This window comes from Culex pipiens, chromosome 1 (genome assembly GCF_016801865.2).
Source record: "Culex pipiens pallens isolate TS chromosome 1, TS_CPP_V2, whole genome shotgun sequence".
Taxonomy (NCBI): domain Eukaryota; kingdom Metazoa; phylum Arthropoda; class Insecta; order Diptera; family Culicidae; genus Culex; species Culex pipiens.
This window is the reverse complement of record NC_068937.1, coordinates 18,906,303-18,922,492: the sequence shown is the minus strand read 5'-3', so window position 1 is coordinate 18,922,492 and position 16,190 is coordinate 18,906,303. Positions and strand designations below refer to the sequence as shown.

The 16,190-nt window shown below is 36.7% G+C and overlaps 2 protein-coding genes across 7 annotated transcripts in view; both read right to left on the bottom strand.

Annotated features, from left to right (window-relative positions):
• Positions 1-16,190, bottom strand: part of LOC120415625 (beta-mannosidase) — a 165,835-nt gene that overhangs the window by 14,662 nt on the left and 134,983 nt on the right. The gene's annotated exons all lie outside the window — the stretch shown is intronic.
• LOC120415613 (progestin and adipoQ receptor family member 3) overlaps positions 863-16,190 on the bottom strand; it is a 48,662-nt gene continuing 33,334 nt past the window's right edge. For 5 of the 6 annotated variants that reach the window (XR_008211861.1, XR_005605223.2, XR_005605224.2 and 2 more), the window contains 6 exons: positions 13,797-14,267; positions 13,578-13,730; positions 8,092-8,280; positions 7,629-7,800; positions 2,763-3,263; positions 863-1,608 (listed from right to left, as the gene is read on the bottom strand). Coding sequence is in view for 1 of the 6 variants with exons in the window: in XM_052706559.1 (XP_052562519.1) it covers positions 1,547-1,608; positions 7,629-7,800; positions 8,092-8,280; positions 13,578-13,730; positions 13,797-14,267 (1,047 nt within the window). In the remaining 5 variants the exon portion in view is untranslated. The remainder of the gene's footprint in view (positions 1,609-2,762; positions 3,264-7,628; positions 7,801-8,091; positions 8,281-13,577; positions 13,731-13,796; positions 14,268-16,190) is intronic. The other variant, XM_052706559.1, reaches the window with a different exon arrangement.

Genomic DNA, 16,190 nt, shown 5'->3' with positions numbered 1-16,190 from the left:
ATAAATTTCACACAAGCGCTTTTAACTTATTACAGTGCTGCCAGAGCTTCACAATTATTGACTAACCAAATAGTTTTTTTTTCAATTATCATTCTAACGATGTGTAAAATGTAATTTTAGAAACAACATTTAATCGCATCAAAAACTTTCCGCCTGTAAAGTTACATAAATTCTACATAAGTACCTATGACTAAGTACAGTGTTGCGAGATGTTCAAAATGAGTGAAACATCAAACGGGGTTTTCAAAAATATTTTGAAAGACATACAGAATTTCCGTTTCGGAAGTAATTTTCGAAGGAATTAATAACTTCCAGCTTTTGGAAGATATACAAATTTTACTAAAGTACTCATAGCTTATGACAGTGCTGCCAAATTTTAAATGTCCATCCTTTATTTTCTTTTGTATTGGCTGCTCGTGTTACCTTATCACTTACCTGTTGATTTTCATTTGATATTGTTGTTTAGCGTAACGGTTTGAAGTAATTGAGGAAAAGGGCAATGCAATTAATGGAATATTGTGCAAGAAAAAAAAATCAATTTATTTATTTAAAAGTGGCCTAATTTTGAATGAAACTGCTTGAAACAAACTGTTCATCACACTCAAGCGTTAGTTTTGAATTTGATTGTGAATTTTTCGGAAAATTAAGAGAAGAGTGGATTTTAAAGGAGGTATTACACTACATTAATTTTAATCAACACTTTTTTATTTGTCAGCCAGTCAGTCAGTTTAGTGAAATGTCAAACACATAAAGTGTATGTTTTAAAACAAAATTTGATGCAGTGTAATACCTCCTTAAATATACATCAAAAACTCAATTTAATCGGTGAAAAGGGCTGTCATCGGAAATGTCAACGCTCCCATTAAACTGTTTTGAAACTTTATTACTTATCGAAAGACCTAAAAAAAGTGTCCTACTAAACGAATCTGAATAAACTCTGGCTATATCAGTATGTTTCATAGTTCCGTAGTTGAGCTAAATAGATCACATCTTGTACTGCGAATTATTATAGGTTGTTGGTAAAATGTAACTGATACTACCTGTACTGCGTGTCCCTCTCGCTCTCTCTCTCGCTTTCTGTCTGTTTTCAGTTAGTTTAAGGTACTGTTATACTGTGTAAATAGTCGTAGTTGGTAAATTTGAGCAAACACTATTACGCGCCGCCCTATTTAACTAGAACGACGCTTTGAACGAGGGGAAGAAGAAGAGTAAGAGGGAGAAAATAACTAGAACTTTTTCTGTACAACTATTTACGTTCAACAATGCTGTGGACTATTTTAAAAATATACCGTAAATAACACTAGCAACGGTTTCGCTCTCTCTCGAGTCCCTCTCTCGTATTGTCTCTGTCTCTTGATTCTCTCTGTTTGTCTCACTCACACTCTCTTCAAATTCTCTCACGCACACACCCTCACAAGCACCCGCATTGTTCTCTTTCTCTCGCTTTCCCTAAATTGCTTTGCTTTGTTTTTGTTTACACTGTGTGTGTGTCGATGGGGGTGGGGTCCCTCTCCCACTAATTAGTGGCCAGTTCCGGCGACGGCGGTCAGGTGTACTGGACCCCGGCCGAACATCCGTGGGTCATCCGGTACTCGACATATTTCATGCCTAGAAAACAAACACGATGGAGTGGGGGAAAGGGGAATTGGTGGACGGTTTGCAAGTTGTGATCATTTTTTCTATTTGGTTTTATTTTTTTAATTGAAAGAAAATTTGAAGGTTTTGTGGTATTGGTGGTGGTGGTTCTGATTGGTGGTGGTTGTTGTTTGTTGTTGTTTTCGTGTGACATGGAGTGGGACACAGATTTTTCAGATGGAAATTATGCGACAAAAAATGCAAAACAAAATGGCGAACGAAAATAAAACGCATCTTAAGGTAAAAGTGGCAGTGAAATTGTATGTTTTGTGGGTATGTTGTTCATTACTCATACACCAATCGGCAGTGTCAGTGTGATGTCATTCTGACAGAAATGTCTCATTTTAGTTAGTTGATGGTTTTGCATTGGGTTGCACCATAGATAAGTAAGTCGAGCACTGTAATAAAAAGTTTACGAAAATGCAATCAATTTCACGGAATTTGCTTAAAATTTTTGATTTTAGGTTATTGAAAGATTCTGTACACTAATTGTTTTTTAAAATTGGATTAATTTCGGTTAAAATATTTACACTACATTTTTAGAATCGAATTATCTATGATGCTCTTTTTTAAACAATGATTCGAAATGGAGATGGTGATCTTAGCGGGTTGCAGACTGGATTTCGTCATGTATGTGTGACTTTTTTAAACAATGATTCGAAATCATGCAAATTCAAGACACTTAATTTTTTTTGATGTTGGTAATTTTGTACACTCAAAATTAAATTCCAATAAAAACAAAATTTGTGAAAAACAGTGACATCTTCTGGCCAAAAATGGAAACGTGTTCAATAGGGTGGCTCAAAACCTGTATTTTTATACAAATTTTGTTTTGATTGTACAATGGTGGAACTTTTTTTTTATTATTACGGAAATGCACTTCAGAGCAGGACTAATTTGATTCTCAAACTATTTCTCTTTTGGCTATTTCAAGGACTTGCTGTCACCATGGCTAGAACTCTAAATTTGACCTTCAAATTTGTGTTTTGAAGAAAAATAGTTTCTTTTGTTTGAAATTGAGGCGCATGGTATTTTTTAAACTAAATGACTAAAAATCAGTTGGTGTATGAATAAAAACATCATCTATTTTTTAAGGGGTGGTCTTAAGGGGTAAAACCGAACCCTACCTTGTAGTGTTCATGAAAGTGTTCTGTCACCGTCGAGGCGCCCCTCTTTCGCTTAGTGAGTTGTATTAGTAGTCAGTCGATGGAGGAGAGGGGTGGAGGGGGTTCTTTCCGGTTAGATCCTATTATTTTCTCAACTTGCATGTGTTTTTGTGTCAGTCCGCTAATGTCTTTACAAGTCACCCTCAACCCGTGTGTGTGTGTAGGAACACCGAAAATTAAAAACTAAAAGCAAATATATAACAACTTAAAAAAGGGGGGGGCAAGAATCAAAAGGCAAGAAAAATCGCAAACAAAACAAGTTTAAAAATATTTCGCGCTTTTAGCTATTCTGTTGGGAATGTGTGGTTAGCATTTTTTTCAGTGTTTGTTTCTAACGTAGGACTACGTCCAACGTTTCGGTTTTGTTCTGTTTTTTTTCCGGCGATCCTATTTACAACCGGTAACATTTATCTCTATCTTCTACACATCCGTTATCAATCATGAAAAATGCAAAGGCCAAACCTGCGAAAAAGAGAAGGGAAGTGTGTATCGGTCTCAGCGAAATTTGTAGTGTGTAGTATTTTTTTTTAAATCGATTGTTGTTGTTGGTATTGTTTACAAAAATCGGACAGCGTGAGGGAAATAGAGTTTTTTTTTTACTTCGGGCACAAAACGTGTACAACTACAGCTTTAGTTTTTGTTCCTAAATTGTTTATTCGCAAAGCAAATTCCGATTTCTTTTATTAAATTTTGCACCACGAATGAAGATTTTTAAAATATATTTTACAAACAAAAGAAATCGGAGCATACCGACCGGTTAATCCTACGCCGAAAAGGGGGTTTGGGGGTTCAAATCAGTATTTATTTTTTACACTACAGTGAAGTCACGTGAATTGTGGTTGATGCCGAGGTGTTTGTGTTGGTGGTTGGTTAACACAGTTGAACAACATACAGTACTGCGCGCTGAAGTCGGAGTTGGTTAAAAAGGTTTGAAGTTACGTTTTTGTTTACGTTAATGTTGTGAAAATCCCCAAAAAAAATGGCCTCGTTTAACACCTGTGTGCTGAATAGTGGTTCGCAAAACGGTCTCAATTTTGAACTGTCCAAGTGGAACCAATTTGCTGTTCGCCAAAAGTAGAAAGTATTGTTATGTTGCCAGAATGAATACTTGAAGTTGAAGTCAAGAAAACTTAAAAGAGTTGAAGGCGAGATTGTCATTTTTTATAATTATTAATGGAAGTTGTTTATGGAGTCGATGCGGTTGTATCCATCCAGAAGCTGTCTTTTATTACGTTTGAAAACATACTGGTTTAGTGAAAATCTTCTCTGTTTGCTGGATCAGCTTTGCTAGAATTAGCGATGTTTTTTCGCTGGATCAGGAGGAGCTTCAGGATTCCAGAATCAACTACACATCAAAAAATCCGATGGTAAAATCGCATGCAAAAGCATGCACATCACCTTCGTCAAAATAAACACTTAATATTACACACTGCATGTACAATTTTTGCAAACACAAAAAAAAGTTGCAACCGACGGGATTCAAACCCAGCACCTACAGTAAGGACTGGTGCCTTAGCCCACTCGGCCATCAGACCGATGAAAAATTGTAAGGATAAACACATATATGAGCTTGACATTTCGGTCAAGTAGGTTTCCCATAGTGACGGGCTACATATTTCAGGGTGTAAAATTACATAAAATTGCATAAAATAATGCAATATTTATTTTACACCCAGGCCTTTTACACGCAGCTGGATTACTACTTTTTTAGCTGTGTAGGGAATTTATCTGCAACATCGCAGAATGACACTCTTCCCGCAGTTCTTCATCACCCGTAGAAGAGATTAACCTGTTCTAACCGATCGAAACTTGAAAACAAACACAATTTTTCTGCAAAAAATGACAAAAACTAGACAAAAAGAACACATACTACTGATTATAAAACAGCTCATTTACCAGTAAAGAAAAGTCATGCTTGTGCTTGAACAACCTGCTACTTTGTAGATGTAAACAAAGTGGGATCATTCGAAAATCACGTTACGCATTCTCTCTATTCATTACCCAGTTTAACACTTATATTGCTTATTTTTAAAATGTGAATACTTCCGAAAAATATGGATTTCATGAAAAAAATACATTTTTACAAAAAGTTATAATCGAGCTAAATTTGACATTGACACCCATATTGGCAGCTAGAAAAAAAAAATTATATAAATACAATTACCACAGCTGTCCATACAAAAATGGACCGTAATGATTAGAAAATGTGTATCTTTTGAAAGATTTTTCTGACCGATTTGGTGTCTTCACCAAATTATGAGAACTATTCAGAAAAAAAATAAACCGAAATTTGTTGTTGCCGATTGTAAATTATGTTTTTTCACAAAAAAATATACAAAAAAAAATTTCAATTAAAAAATAAAACATTTGTGAATTTCTGAGCCTCTCAAATTTTTTTCGGGTAATATTTCTGTTTTTGGCCTCTATGACTCAAAAGTTGCGAGGTTTTTTCCCCCCCTAAAACAAACCCAAAAATTTCACAAATAAAAAAATACGGATTTCGGAAAAATGTATTTTTTGTGAAAAAAGTTAATTTATAAATCGTAAAAATGTTGTTTCGGGGTGGTTAATTTTTCAGATAAGTCCTCATCAATACCTTCAACTTTGCCGAAGACACCAAAACGATCAGAAACTTCCTTCAAATGATACAGATTTTCGAATAATTTCGTACAAGCTGCCAAAAATGTGTATAGACTAGGGCGACAATGAAAAAATCAAACTAAGGGATCCCCCTGATTCGATTCATTAGGCAAACGTAAGTAACTGTGAAAATTTTAAGCGAAATCTGTTAGGGTTTAAAGATAAACTTAATGAAACAAACTTTTCATACAAAAACGTCTTCTTTAAATCGCTAATAACCCGCCAGGTTTAACTCGGTTCGTTTTGCGGTCTTCGACAAAGTTGTTTATCATGAAATTTTACAATGATGACAATGATCCTACTCATTTAACGCCACCTTTAGGTTAAATTTTAAATTTTTGCTTTTCCACAAACATTTTTGCGATTTTCCATACAAACTTCAACGATAAAAAGCGACCCTAATACCTTAACCAATTTGGTTAAAAATAGGCACAGATTCCTTTTTTGTCCTAAAGAATCACACCAGGAGGTATCTCTTAAGATTTTCTTTTTTTTTCAATTTTTCTTGTCACCCTAATGTAGACTTGCAATAACACAAAATGGCTTCTCTGGTCATAGGGAAGGTCCCAACAAAGCGTAAGCCATTTAAAAAAAAGCACAAAATGCTCATACAAAACTATAAAAAATCGTATTCTAAGAAACGGTAGAAAAAGGTTTCTTTTTAAGTCCTTATCATAACCTACAATTTTCCGAAGATACCAAATCAATCAGTAATCCTTTCTCAAGGTGCAGATTTTTGGATTTCCACATGGTCATGGAGATTTTTTAATGGAAAATATAATCATACGAAATTGGAATGCATGAACAAAGTTTAATCTCAATGAAAAAATACATGTTAAAAAGTCTCAAAAAAAAATTGGGAAATTTTTCATAAGTTTTTATTTTAAGTTTTTGTCTTAGGACAACTCAGTTCAGTCCAAACTGTACGATCATTTGAAATGAAATCTTCATTATTCTGTAGATAGATGAGACCAAAAAAATAAAAAAATGCATTTTTAACTAAATTTTCTGCAAAAAGCGTGGTCGGGGTAAAATGCACCACTTTGAAGCTCCTTTGTAAAAACAGCGGTGTCATCTAGTGGTGACTATTGAAAACTACTTTTACCCGGTGCATTTTGCCCCATGTTGTGGTGCATTTTGCCCCGTTGTTGTAGTGCATTTTGCCCCAATGTTGCGGTGCATGTTGTCCCGCATGGTTGTTTGAAATGAATAACAAATGTTTTTAGAAATTTGATGTTTTCAAATAATTTTGAGGTTTTTTAAGACTTTTTTTTCACATGGATGACGAAAAATAATAGTTGTTTTAGAACATCGAACAAAATTCTTCCACAGTAATGCTGTAATGGTTGAGAAATCACAGTTTTCCCTTAGGGGGTGCATATTACCCCCTCTCCCCCTACTTGATTAAATAGTCTTGAAATGCAGTGGAAAAGATATATTTTTCAAAATAAAATAGATTTAGAAAAGTTCCATATTCAACTCATTTTTGATCTTCAAAAAGCATTGGAATGATGAACTCTTAAAATTTAAGATTTTTTTTGATTTGAAAGTTTCACTTGTTTTATCAGACTTTACTAATGTTTTAAAAATTGCATTTTTTCAGGAGTCAACTTAGACTGTGTGTTTTCACTAAAATTTCCTTTTTTTTTTAAAAGGTATGCAGTAATTTTTGTATTGTCTTTTGTCTCAGACTATGACTCAAATATTTTTTTTTTACAATTTATTAAAATGTAATAATGATATTATTCCATGGCAGAAATATAAAAGTAAGCCAAAAATTGAGTCACTTTGCTTCAAATGACTTCTTGAAAAAGAGAAAAATAAAAATTTTCGATAAAAGTTGAGAATCGCTGCTTTAGGGAATCTCGGCCAAGTCAGGGTGGTTCAAAACCACATTTTTTTTCATATTAATTTAGATAACCATTCAACAACCGACTTCAGACTGGGCAGCAATTAGCGTTTTTAAAGACTTGTTAGTACGTAGCGTAGATTGTTTATGCTATTTACAAAGTGCGGACTGATTGTTTGCGAAAGAAGCCTCTTTGACAGGAGGGATGAAAAAAGGGAAACTTCAGAGAGATATACAGGTGCAGCAGCGGGCAGAGTGCATTCGAAAAAGGCAAATGATCGTTTGATGATGGGAAAGTCAGCGAGGGCTTGCGCGTTTTATAGCAGTTTTAAACTTACCACTGTTGTGCCAGTAGTAGAGCGCGGCCAGCACGAACACGTGCCACCAGTTGTGCGAGTGGCCAATGTAGTCGACCTTCCCGGCGAACCATCGCTCCGGTATTCTGGTGACATAGATCAGGAAGGCCGTCCCCGTGAGCAGGTACATGATGGCCACCCGCGGTATGAACAGCTGCCAAGGAGAAAAAAAGGTGTTAAAGTTGGTATTTTTTTGCGAATCGATCGACAATTCAAGTTCGAGTTTGGAATTTCAATACGCCACTGAGCTTGACATTGACAGCAGCTGCGCTGCTGGTGTTAATTTATGCATGATGCGTCGTTGTCGCGATCGCGACTCATCGATCGAATTTCTCTAGAGGGTAGTCAAACGACGCACCGTAAAACCGATAGACGAGAAGGTCGCGTCGTCGATTGCATAACAAGTTGTTGTTGTTGTCGTTTTCCGAATCAGTCTCTGACTCACCTTGACCATGGTACTTTCGGCGCCGCCCATCACGATGTACCAGTGGAGCGTCGGGACGACCCCGTACGCGGCCCACGCCACGAAAGCCAGCATCTTGACGTTCGAGTTGACCTTGAGGCGGGGGATCTGGAGGATCATGGCCACGGTGAAGATGACGCCGATCGTGATGATGTAGAAGTTGCGGAGTTCCTGGAAAATGTAAAATTGAACAGTTATTTCTTAGTGTTCGTTCGAACTTACTGGATCATTGCCGAGGTAATGCATTTTTTTTGAATTTATAATATTTTGGACTTATTGTGTATTTTTCAGATTTTTTTAATGTCATTTTCGGACGAAATTTGATGAACTGCCAGCAAACATTCATTTTACTTAATTTTTATATTGGATTGGATTTAAGGGAGTTAAAATCAACTTTCTATAGTAACAATCTAACGGTAACTGAAAGTCAAATAGCTTATCAATTGTTGTAAAATTGTATACCAAACAACTTCATCGAAGAGCGCAAACGATCAAAATTTATCCTGAAAAGATAAAACGCGAAATCATGACGACGCAGAGTTGTAAAAATATCAAATTCTCAGTTCTCAGCGACTATAGTCCCAAAACTGGCAGCGGTAGTCCGAGAGAATGATGGTCTCGAGTCGAAAGAATAGTGGTACCATTCACGGACGCAGAGAACACAGCTCGAGATGGGCGATAGAACTATTCTCTCGAGGTTCATTTGCAAAAAAAGTTCATCCGTCAAACAAAAAACCAAAAGTGTCGACAACGGGAATCGAACCAGAGACCTTTGACAAACCAATCCAATGACTTAGCTGCCTCGGCCACCACAGCTTGTTGACCATGGAGAAGTCAGAAGTCGATGTATGACACTTGTTGGAGATTTATTGATTCAACTAACGAATGAACTCATTTGTTATGATGGTGTGAGTTGGTACCATTATTCTATCGATTTTGGCACTGAGCCCTCAATAAATTTTGAGAGAACGATTATCTCGATTCTGAATTTTGGGTGTAGAAGATTATTAAATAAGCTTGGAGCGAAAAACAATTGTTTGACAATTCGATGCCTATGTGCTCTCTACTAAGCTTACTGGTTGTCCTATCTAGTTAGCATAAAAGAGCACAGAGGCATCGAATTGCTAAATTTGTATTTGTTAAGTAACCTGCTCATATCCTTGTTTGGAAATGACAAATGGTCAAATGGACAAAAGGACGAATGTTCAGCAATTATCTCCAGAATGAGCATTTTTATTAAATTATTTTTTTGTATATTTTGGATTTGGATGAAATTTGGTGTGTACTTTTTGATTTTGCATCATCATATGGACGACCCATACAAGTCTCTAAACAATAAGGCTGTAGTCAATGGCCAAATGGACATTTCACTTAGTGAAAAAAAGGATAAATCAGAAGTTAAAAAAATTGCTCTACTGACAGTTTTCGTTGAGTCAGAGTGCTTTAGGCTGCTTGTTTACATCCCAGGTTTTGCCATTTTGAAAATTAACTACGGATTTATTTCAACATGGTCTGTTTTTGAAAATAATTTGCAAATCAAAATAAATTTTGATATTTTAATTTTTTTCGAACGTCATCAATTTGTTGAAATATTTATAAAACGATTGTACAGTCGACTCTCTGGTTGTCAATATCCAAGGGACCGTCGAGGAAGAGAATCATCAGTTTACAGAACGATGCAAAATGAAGACTCGATTGAAAATATTTTTTTCTTGATACCCAGCTATGGGAGAGAATCATGGCAACGTCCATCAAACAAAAACAAACTAATGTCAAACACCCTTCAAAGCTTCGTTTCGCCAAGAAAAATGTCTATGCAAGCCATGAGAAAGTAAAATTATTGACAACCGGAAGAGATTTTTAAAGCAAACAGAATCCAAGGGACCGTCGAGAAAGAGATCCTTCAAGCAAGGGAAAATATCGAGGAATGAAGATAATTGAAGTATGTAGATTGAAGGGACTGAAGAATACATCGATAGATGGAGAATTATTGATATCGAGAAGATCGACAGCCAGAGAGTCGACTGTATCAATTTCTGGGAGCTTTTGTATTCTTCTCTTTAAAAATTAATTGGTTTAAAAAAAATGGTACTTTTTACTTTTTTTCAAAAATGGCCAGTTCTTGAACAATATAAAAAATGATTTCATTGATTTCTGGAAGTTTTTGAATTATTTTCAAAACAACAAGTTCTTTGAAAATTTGTCGTTAGAAAATTTGTCGGTTTTTGAAATCAATGCAAATCAATGTACCAAATATTTTTGTTCGTGGAAAGGACGCCTAGGGGATCCCTTTCAAATATCCGTGTCCTAGAACCTATTTTATCTAGGGATTTTTTGATTATTACAATTTTAAAATTTTCCATATAAGGAAAAAGGAGGCGCACGATACTTCTTGAAACTTGAATGATCGTGCACCTCCATCAAAATATATGAAAAAAAATTGAATTAATTAACAATCCCTAGGTAAAATATTTTCTAGGTCACAGATATTTGAAAAGCACCCCTCAAGCAACCTTTCCACGAAGATATGTTTTAGGTACAGTAATAATCACCTTCTGCGATGGCGTGTGACCAGTTCTTTATAAATAAATTACCAGTTTCTTTTTATTATTTAAAAGATGAAACATTAAAATTAAATTAATTTATAAGAGTTTTCTCATTTTTTTTTAAAATAAATTGGGTTTTCAAAACTAAATTCTGCAGTTTTTGCATTTTTTTGAGCCAAAGCAGTTCTTAGAAAACAATTGAGTATTTGCAAGAGCAGTTTAGTGAACAATTAGTGAATAGTTCAAGGAAGTTTTTAATTTATTTTTGAAATATTTTGCATTTTTTGGCATGGGAAGTTCCTTTTAAAAATAAACAGTTCAAAAACATTTTTTGATGTTTTTTTAGTTTTTTTGCATTTTTGAAAAACCTTTAGACAAAACATTCGGTGAAATGTTTGAAATGTCCATCGGAGATGCGTTCCGTTCGGCAAAATGTTCCAGATTCATGACTTAGAATATTTAAAAAAAATCTAAAAAAATTCTAGAGTTTTTTTTATTGGTTCCTATAAACTTCTGAAACACAATAGCTTATAGGTCCTTTTGTAAATAAAAACTCTGGAGTTACACTCTAAAAAAAAATAATTTTTAATTGCACCTTTCACACAAAAAACGCAAATCGTTTTTCAAAATTCACATTTCTAGATATTTTTAAGATAACAACAATATCATCTTTTTAACTATGGCACAAGTTGGTCAAAATTACTTTTGCAGTGTTTCCCATTTTTCGAAAAGATCTTTATTTGTGAAAAATGTTGAAAAAAGTATTATTTTACTTCATTTTAAGATGTAAAACAAATTTGCAATCGAAAAAAAAACTTTACAAAAATGTCGATATCTTTCCACCTAAAATTTTTTTTTTTTGTTGATTACGTTACTTTTTTTTTGTAGAAATCATGACTAACCTTGACCATTTCTGAAAATGTTCAATTTTGAAAAGTTAAGAAAAGTTCATATTTTTGCATTATTTCAACCTTTACATTATTTTTTTCGAAAAATTGGCAGCACTGCCAAATGATTTTTGACCAACTTATGCTATAGCATCTAAAACTAAATTTTCATAAAGGGAAAATTTGCGCAATTAAATTTTTGATGTAAACAGTCTAATTAAGCAGGTATTAGACTATGATAAACAAACAAACAAACTCGCACTTTTTCGTGTTTGACAGTTTGCCAAACTGAAAAACTTGTTTGCGGCAAACTTGCAAACAACTCAAAATGTATGCAGGCTGACGTTTCAGCAAACAAATGCAGGCAAACAAACAAGGCAGTCAAACTGTCAAAAAGTACGTGTTTGTTTGTTTGTTTGCCGTAGTCGAATACCTCCTTTAGAAAAAAAAGGTTAAAATAATCTGTGTAGCTTTTGAATATTATAAAAGCTTTTTATTGTATGGACGGTTGCCAAAATTGTATGGAGACTTGTATGAACGAAATATTGATGCAAAATGACTTTTTTGGTCATAGGAAAAGGTCAGACTGTTTTTCATGAAACTATTTACAGTCATCCCTCATATTCGGAACAGTTTACAGATATGCTAATGTTCAACAAATCATAGAAAATCGATAATTGAACATAATGATTTGCATTTTCGTTCATGTGAAAGCTTTTCTTGCGATCTTTCGATTGATGTATAGACCGGCTGTACATTTTTACGTTTTATATCAAGTTTTTAAAGAAAAACACTGACCCTTGAAATCCACAAATTTGGAACACTTTTTTCTTACGATGTAAACAAACTTTCTTTTTCTTTCCAGGAGTACATAATTTTTACAAAAAAATGACTTCACACTCTGAAACCAATAAAACTCAAGCTTAGTGATGTTTTGAACATGGACTGATATTTTTTTGTGAAAATATCAATTAAATTCAGGTGTTCCACAATTGTGGGAGGCACAATAACATTCCACAATCATGGAACAGGCAATTTGGAGGCAGTGTTTTGCTACTCTGGATGAAATAGTCTTGAAATGAGGTTTTTGTCCAAAAAGTACTATTTTTACTAGTGAAATAGCAAGAGAATGTCCAAATAAAGATCCTAAAAATAGCAGGGACGCATTTTGCATCTTATTGACAAATTACCACAAAAGTGTTCCGAATTTGTGGGTGTTCCGAATATGTGGGATGACTGTAATCGCTGCTAATGTTTTGAGGAATAAAAAAAAAGTGTGTCTTCAAGTTTGACTACTTTTCGTGTGTGTGTGTGTGTGTGTGTGTGTGTGTGTGTGTGTGTGTGTGTGTGTGTGTGTGTGTGTGTGTGTGTGTGTGTGTGTGTGTGTGTATGTATGTGTGTGGTCCAATCCAATACCCGCTAACCGGTAGCGAAATTATGGGAAAGTATAATTTGTATCAGACTTTGTATATGCCGAATGCTGATACAACTTATCTCAGTCCCGGGTATTAGGTGGTGATAGCCCTCGCGCTGCTTCCAACGACCCGTTTCAGAATGACAGAGCTCCTTGCGGTCCAATTCTGAGGTCGCTGGGCATTGTTCGGCCCCGCCTAAACATAGAAGCAAGCATCTGAAGGAAACTCGATCTATATTTAGACTTCCAAATCCCGTCAGGCAAATCAGGGATCAGAGCGTATTTAATATGAGAAGATAACATGTTTCAACACTACGGATCAATTCACTGCTAGAGTGTAAACCTTCTGATGGCCGACTGCTTAGCGTCCCAGACCACCAATCCAGAGGTGTGAGTTCGAATCCCACCTGATTCATTTTCGTTTTTGTTCATATTCAAAGTTCAAATTCCTGATTCCAAATTTCAAAGGTACCGGCCGGGATTTGATCCCTGAACCTTCTGCTTATGAGGCAGAATCCGTAACCATTAAGCCACGGAGCCGGTTTCAAGTTTGACTACTTTTCGTGTTACGATTTCTGTACCAATTTCCTCAATTTAGTGCTTCATAAAGTAGATACTCACCGCATTGCACCAGAACGCGTAGTAGATGCCGCTGATGAAGATGGCCAGCAGCGAGAGCGCGATCCCGAACAGGTCGTACGCGAGGAAACACTCATAGCTTTGCTCCGACTTGCAGGAGAAAGTATGGTAGATCGAGGACAGGATCATGCAGACCTACAACAAGATAAATGTTTCGTTTTTAACGAGGTATTCTTCACGGTTAGCGGAAAGAGTTCTGACCTGAAAACACACGAGCAGCGCCCCGACGATCAGCTTGTCGATCATGCTGGCGTGCATCTGGAGCAGGACCACGTCCGAGTAGGCGAGCCCGATGAAGAGGAACCACCCAAAGACGTGGCTCCAGATGTTGACGGTTTCGTTCGTCCACCAGAACATGCTCTCCAGGCAGAGCTTGGTGGACAGGATGGTCCGGTAGCCGCTGCGGATGAACGGGTTGAACTTGAGGTGGGCAGGGGCGTCGTCGTAGCTAAGTAACTGGCGCAGTTTGTAGTACGAGACATCCTGCTTGCCGCAGTCCAGTTCCGCCGGGCTACCGGAGGAGGTGGAGGAACAGCAGCCATTGGGGATTTCCTTGGGTTGGGTTGTCGCTGCGCTGTTGCTGAACACCGTGGCCGACGTGCTGGCACATGTGTGGATGGGACTCTTGTCGCTGTCGGTCAGCGTCGGAGCGAACTCCTCCTGGATGATGTTCTGGAAGGGAAGAGAAGTTAAGAGTAACTTGTTAGTAATGTTGGGGGTATGATCAGCTGCGAACCTCAAACATGTGGACAACAACCAGTCAGGGCAAGGTCCAAAAACTGAATGACCTGAACAACTTCTAGCCGAACCTCTCGATGGTCAACAACCCAATTACCATAGAGAGCTTGCCCTTTCCATGAGGTGTAAACAGTTCTTCGAGAGAGAGAACACCAAGCCTCCAGTGCGGCCGCAAAACTGGTTTGGTTTTATTTCGAAAGAACTCTTGGACCGTGCGCGGCGCGCTATTCGGAGACCTCGAAAGATACAGACACTACTCACGAATGTCGCTTGTATAACTTTCGCGTACCTCCTCGGGGGGCAACAGCTGTGGGTTTCTGGGAGGGTGTCCTCGCACCTACAATTTGCAAGTAGCACCTCCCCCCCCTTAAGTAGCTTAAGCATGCTGTCCATAGACTAGGTCGAGAGAAGAAGATGATGTTGCAAGAGATGTTGATTATTTTTGCTCACACTCAACTCCTGAGCTGCTGAATGAAGTCGACTGCATGCATAAAAGTGGTTGTTGTTCGTTCAACACTTGCATTGCACACAGCCGCAGTGCGGTTGAGGAGATGCAATTTGTTTGGAATGTTGCAGAAGAGAAGAAATCCTTTGTTTGGATCGGCAACTTGCCTTTTATGGCACATACAAAAAGTTTAAACTATATGTGTGTGAAAATAAAACAAATTTGAACTCAAATCAGTTTTTGACCCAACGAGATTTGAACCCGATCTCTTTGAATGAAAGTCTAACGCCACACGTTCTTGGTGATGGCAAAGTTGCATTAAGGAGCTATTACGCTACGGCAAACAAACAAACTCGCACTTTTTGACAGTTTGCCTCCATTGTTTGTACAAACGTCAGCCTGCATACATTTTGCCTTGTTTGCGAGTTGGCAAACTGTCAGACACGAAAAAGTGCATGTTTTTTTGTTTGTTTGTTTGCGGTAGTGTAATGGCTCCTTTAGTTGACAGAACAACTGTCACTCAGTGTCATGTTGCGCTAATTACATTGAATGTTAGCAAACTTAAGGTTGGGTGTAACAAAATCGAAACTAGTTCCGCTATTCCATTTGTCGGAAATAAAATAATCCTTAGCATTTTTTTCCGCGATATCAAGTTTCCAAAAATTACCGGTTGAATGTGCAAGACTATTCTAGAATCCCATCAGGAAGTAAAACAAGCAATAACCTGTGCTACCCTTTTGTCTCAACTCTACTTCCTGAATCAAAATGATATCTCGACGTCCTTGCCGGGAGAAAAAAAAAAACAACAAAAACAAGTTCGAAAATACGCTCGGAATACTAAAACGAAATTGTCAACACCGACCAGAACGAGCCCACCATGATGTGGTAGATTCTTGAAAACACGTTTCAGCTTGAACAACCGGCTTGTTATTTTCCACAATGAAGTGTATATTTTTTGTTGTTATTTATAGTACAGGTGGATGAGGTTAGGACTATTTTTCTAACTAAACTGGTTTACGGCAGGCTACGTGTGACACACCTCCCCTTTAGAACTTTGTTGTGCTTTGATCTGCAAACACGCAATATCGGTGGTGGCAACAGGTATTGTCGAATGCAAAATGGGAAAAAACTACTTGCTAATTCCAAACGGTACCGGTAGTTGACATGTCAGACGGTTTGACATGCAGGACCGAGGAAGAAGCATTTTTAATGAAGTCGGTTGACGTTGATTGTAAAAGGGGTTGGTGGAATAATTTTAGGGTTGTAAGGTAATTTTGTTCTCATTAGAGTTTAATGAAAAGCTGTGCAGTTGGAGAAAGTTCCCGGAAAATGTTTTCTTTTCAACATTGCTTTTTAAATTTTCTAATAATTTTTCACGCTGAATTTTCAACTGATTGATTTGCAAAATATTT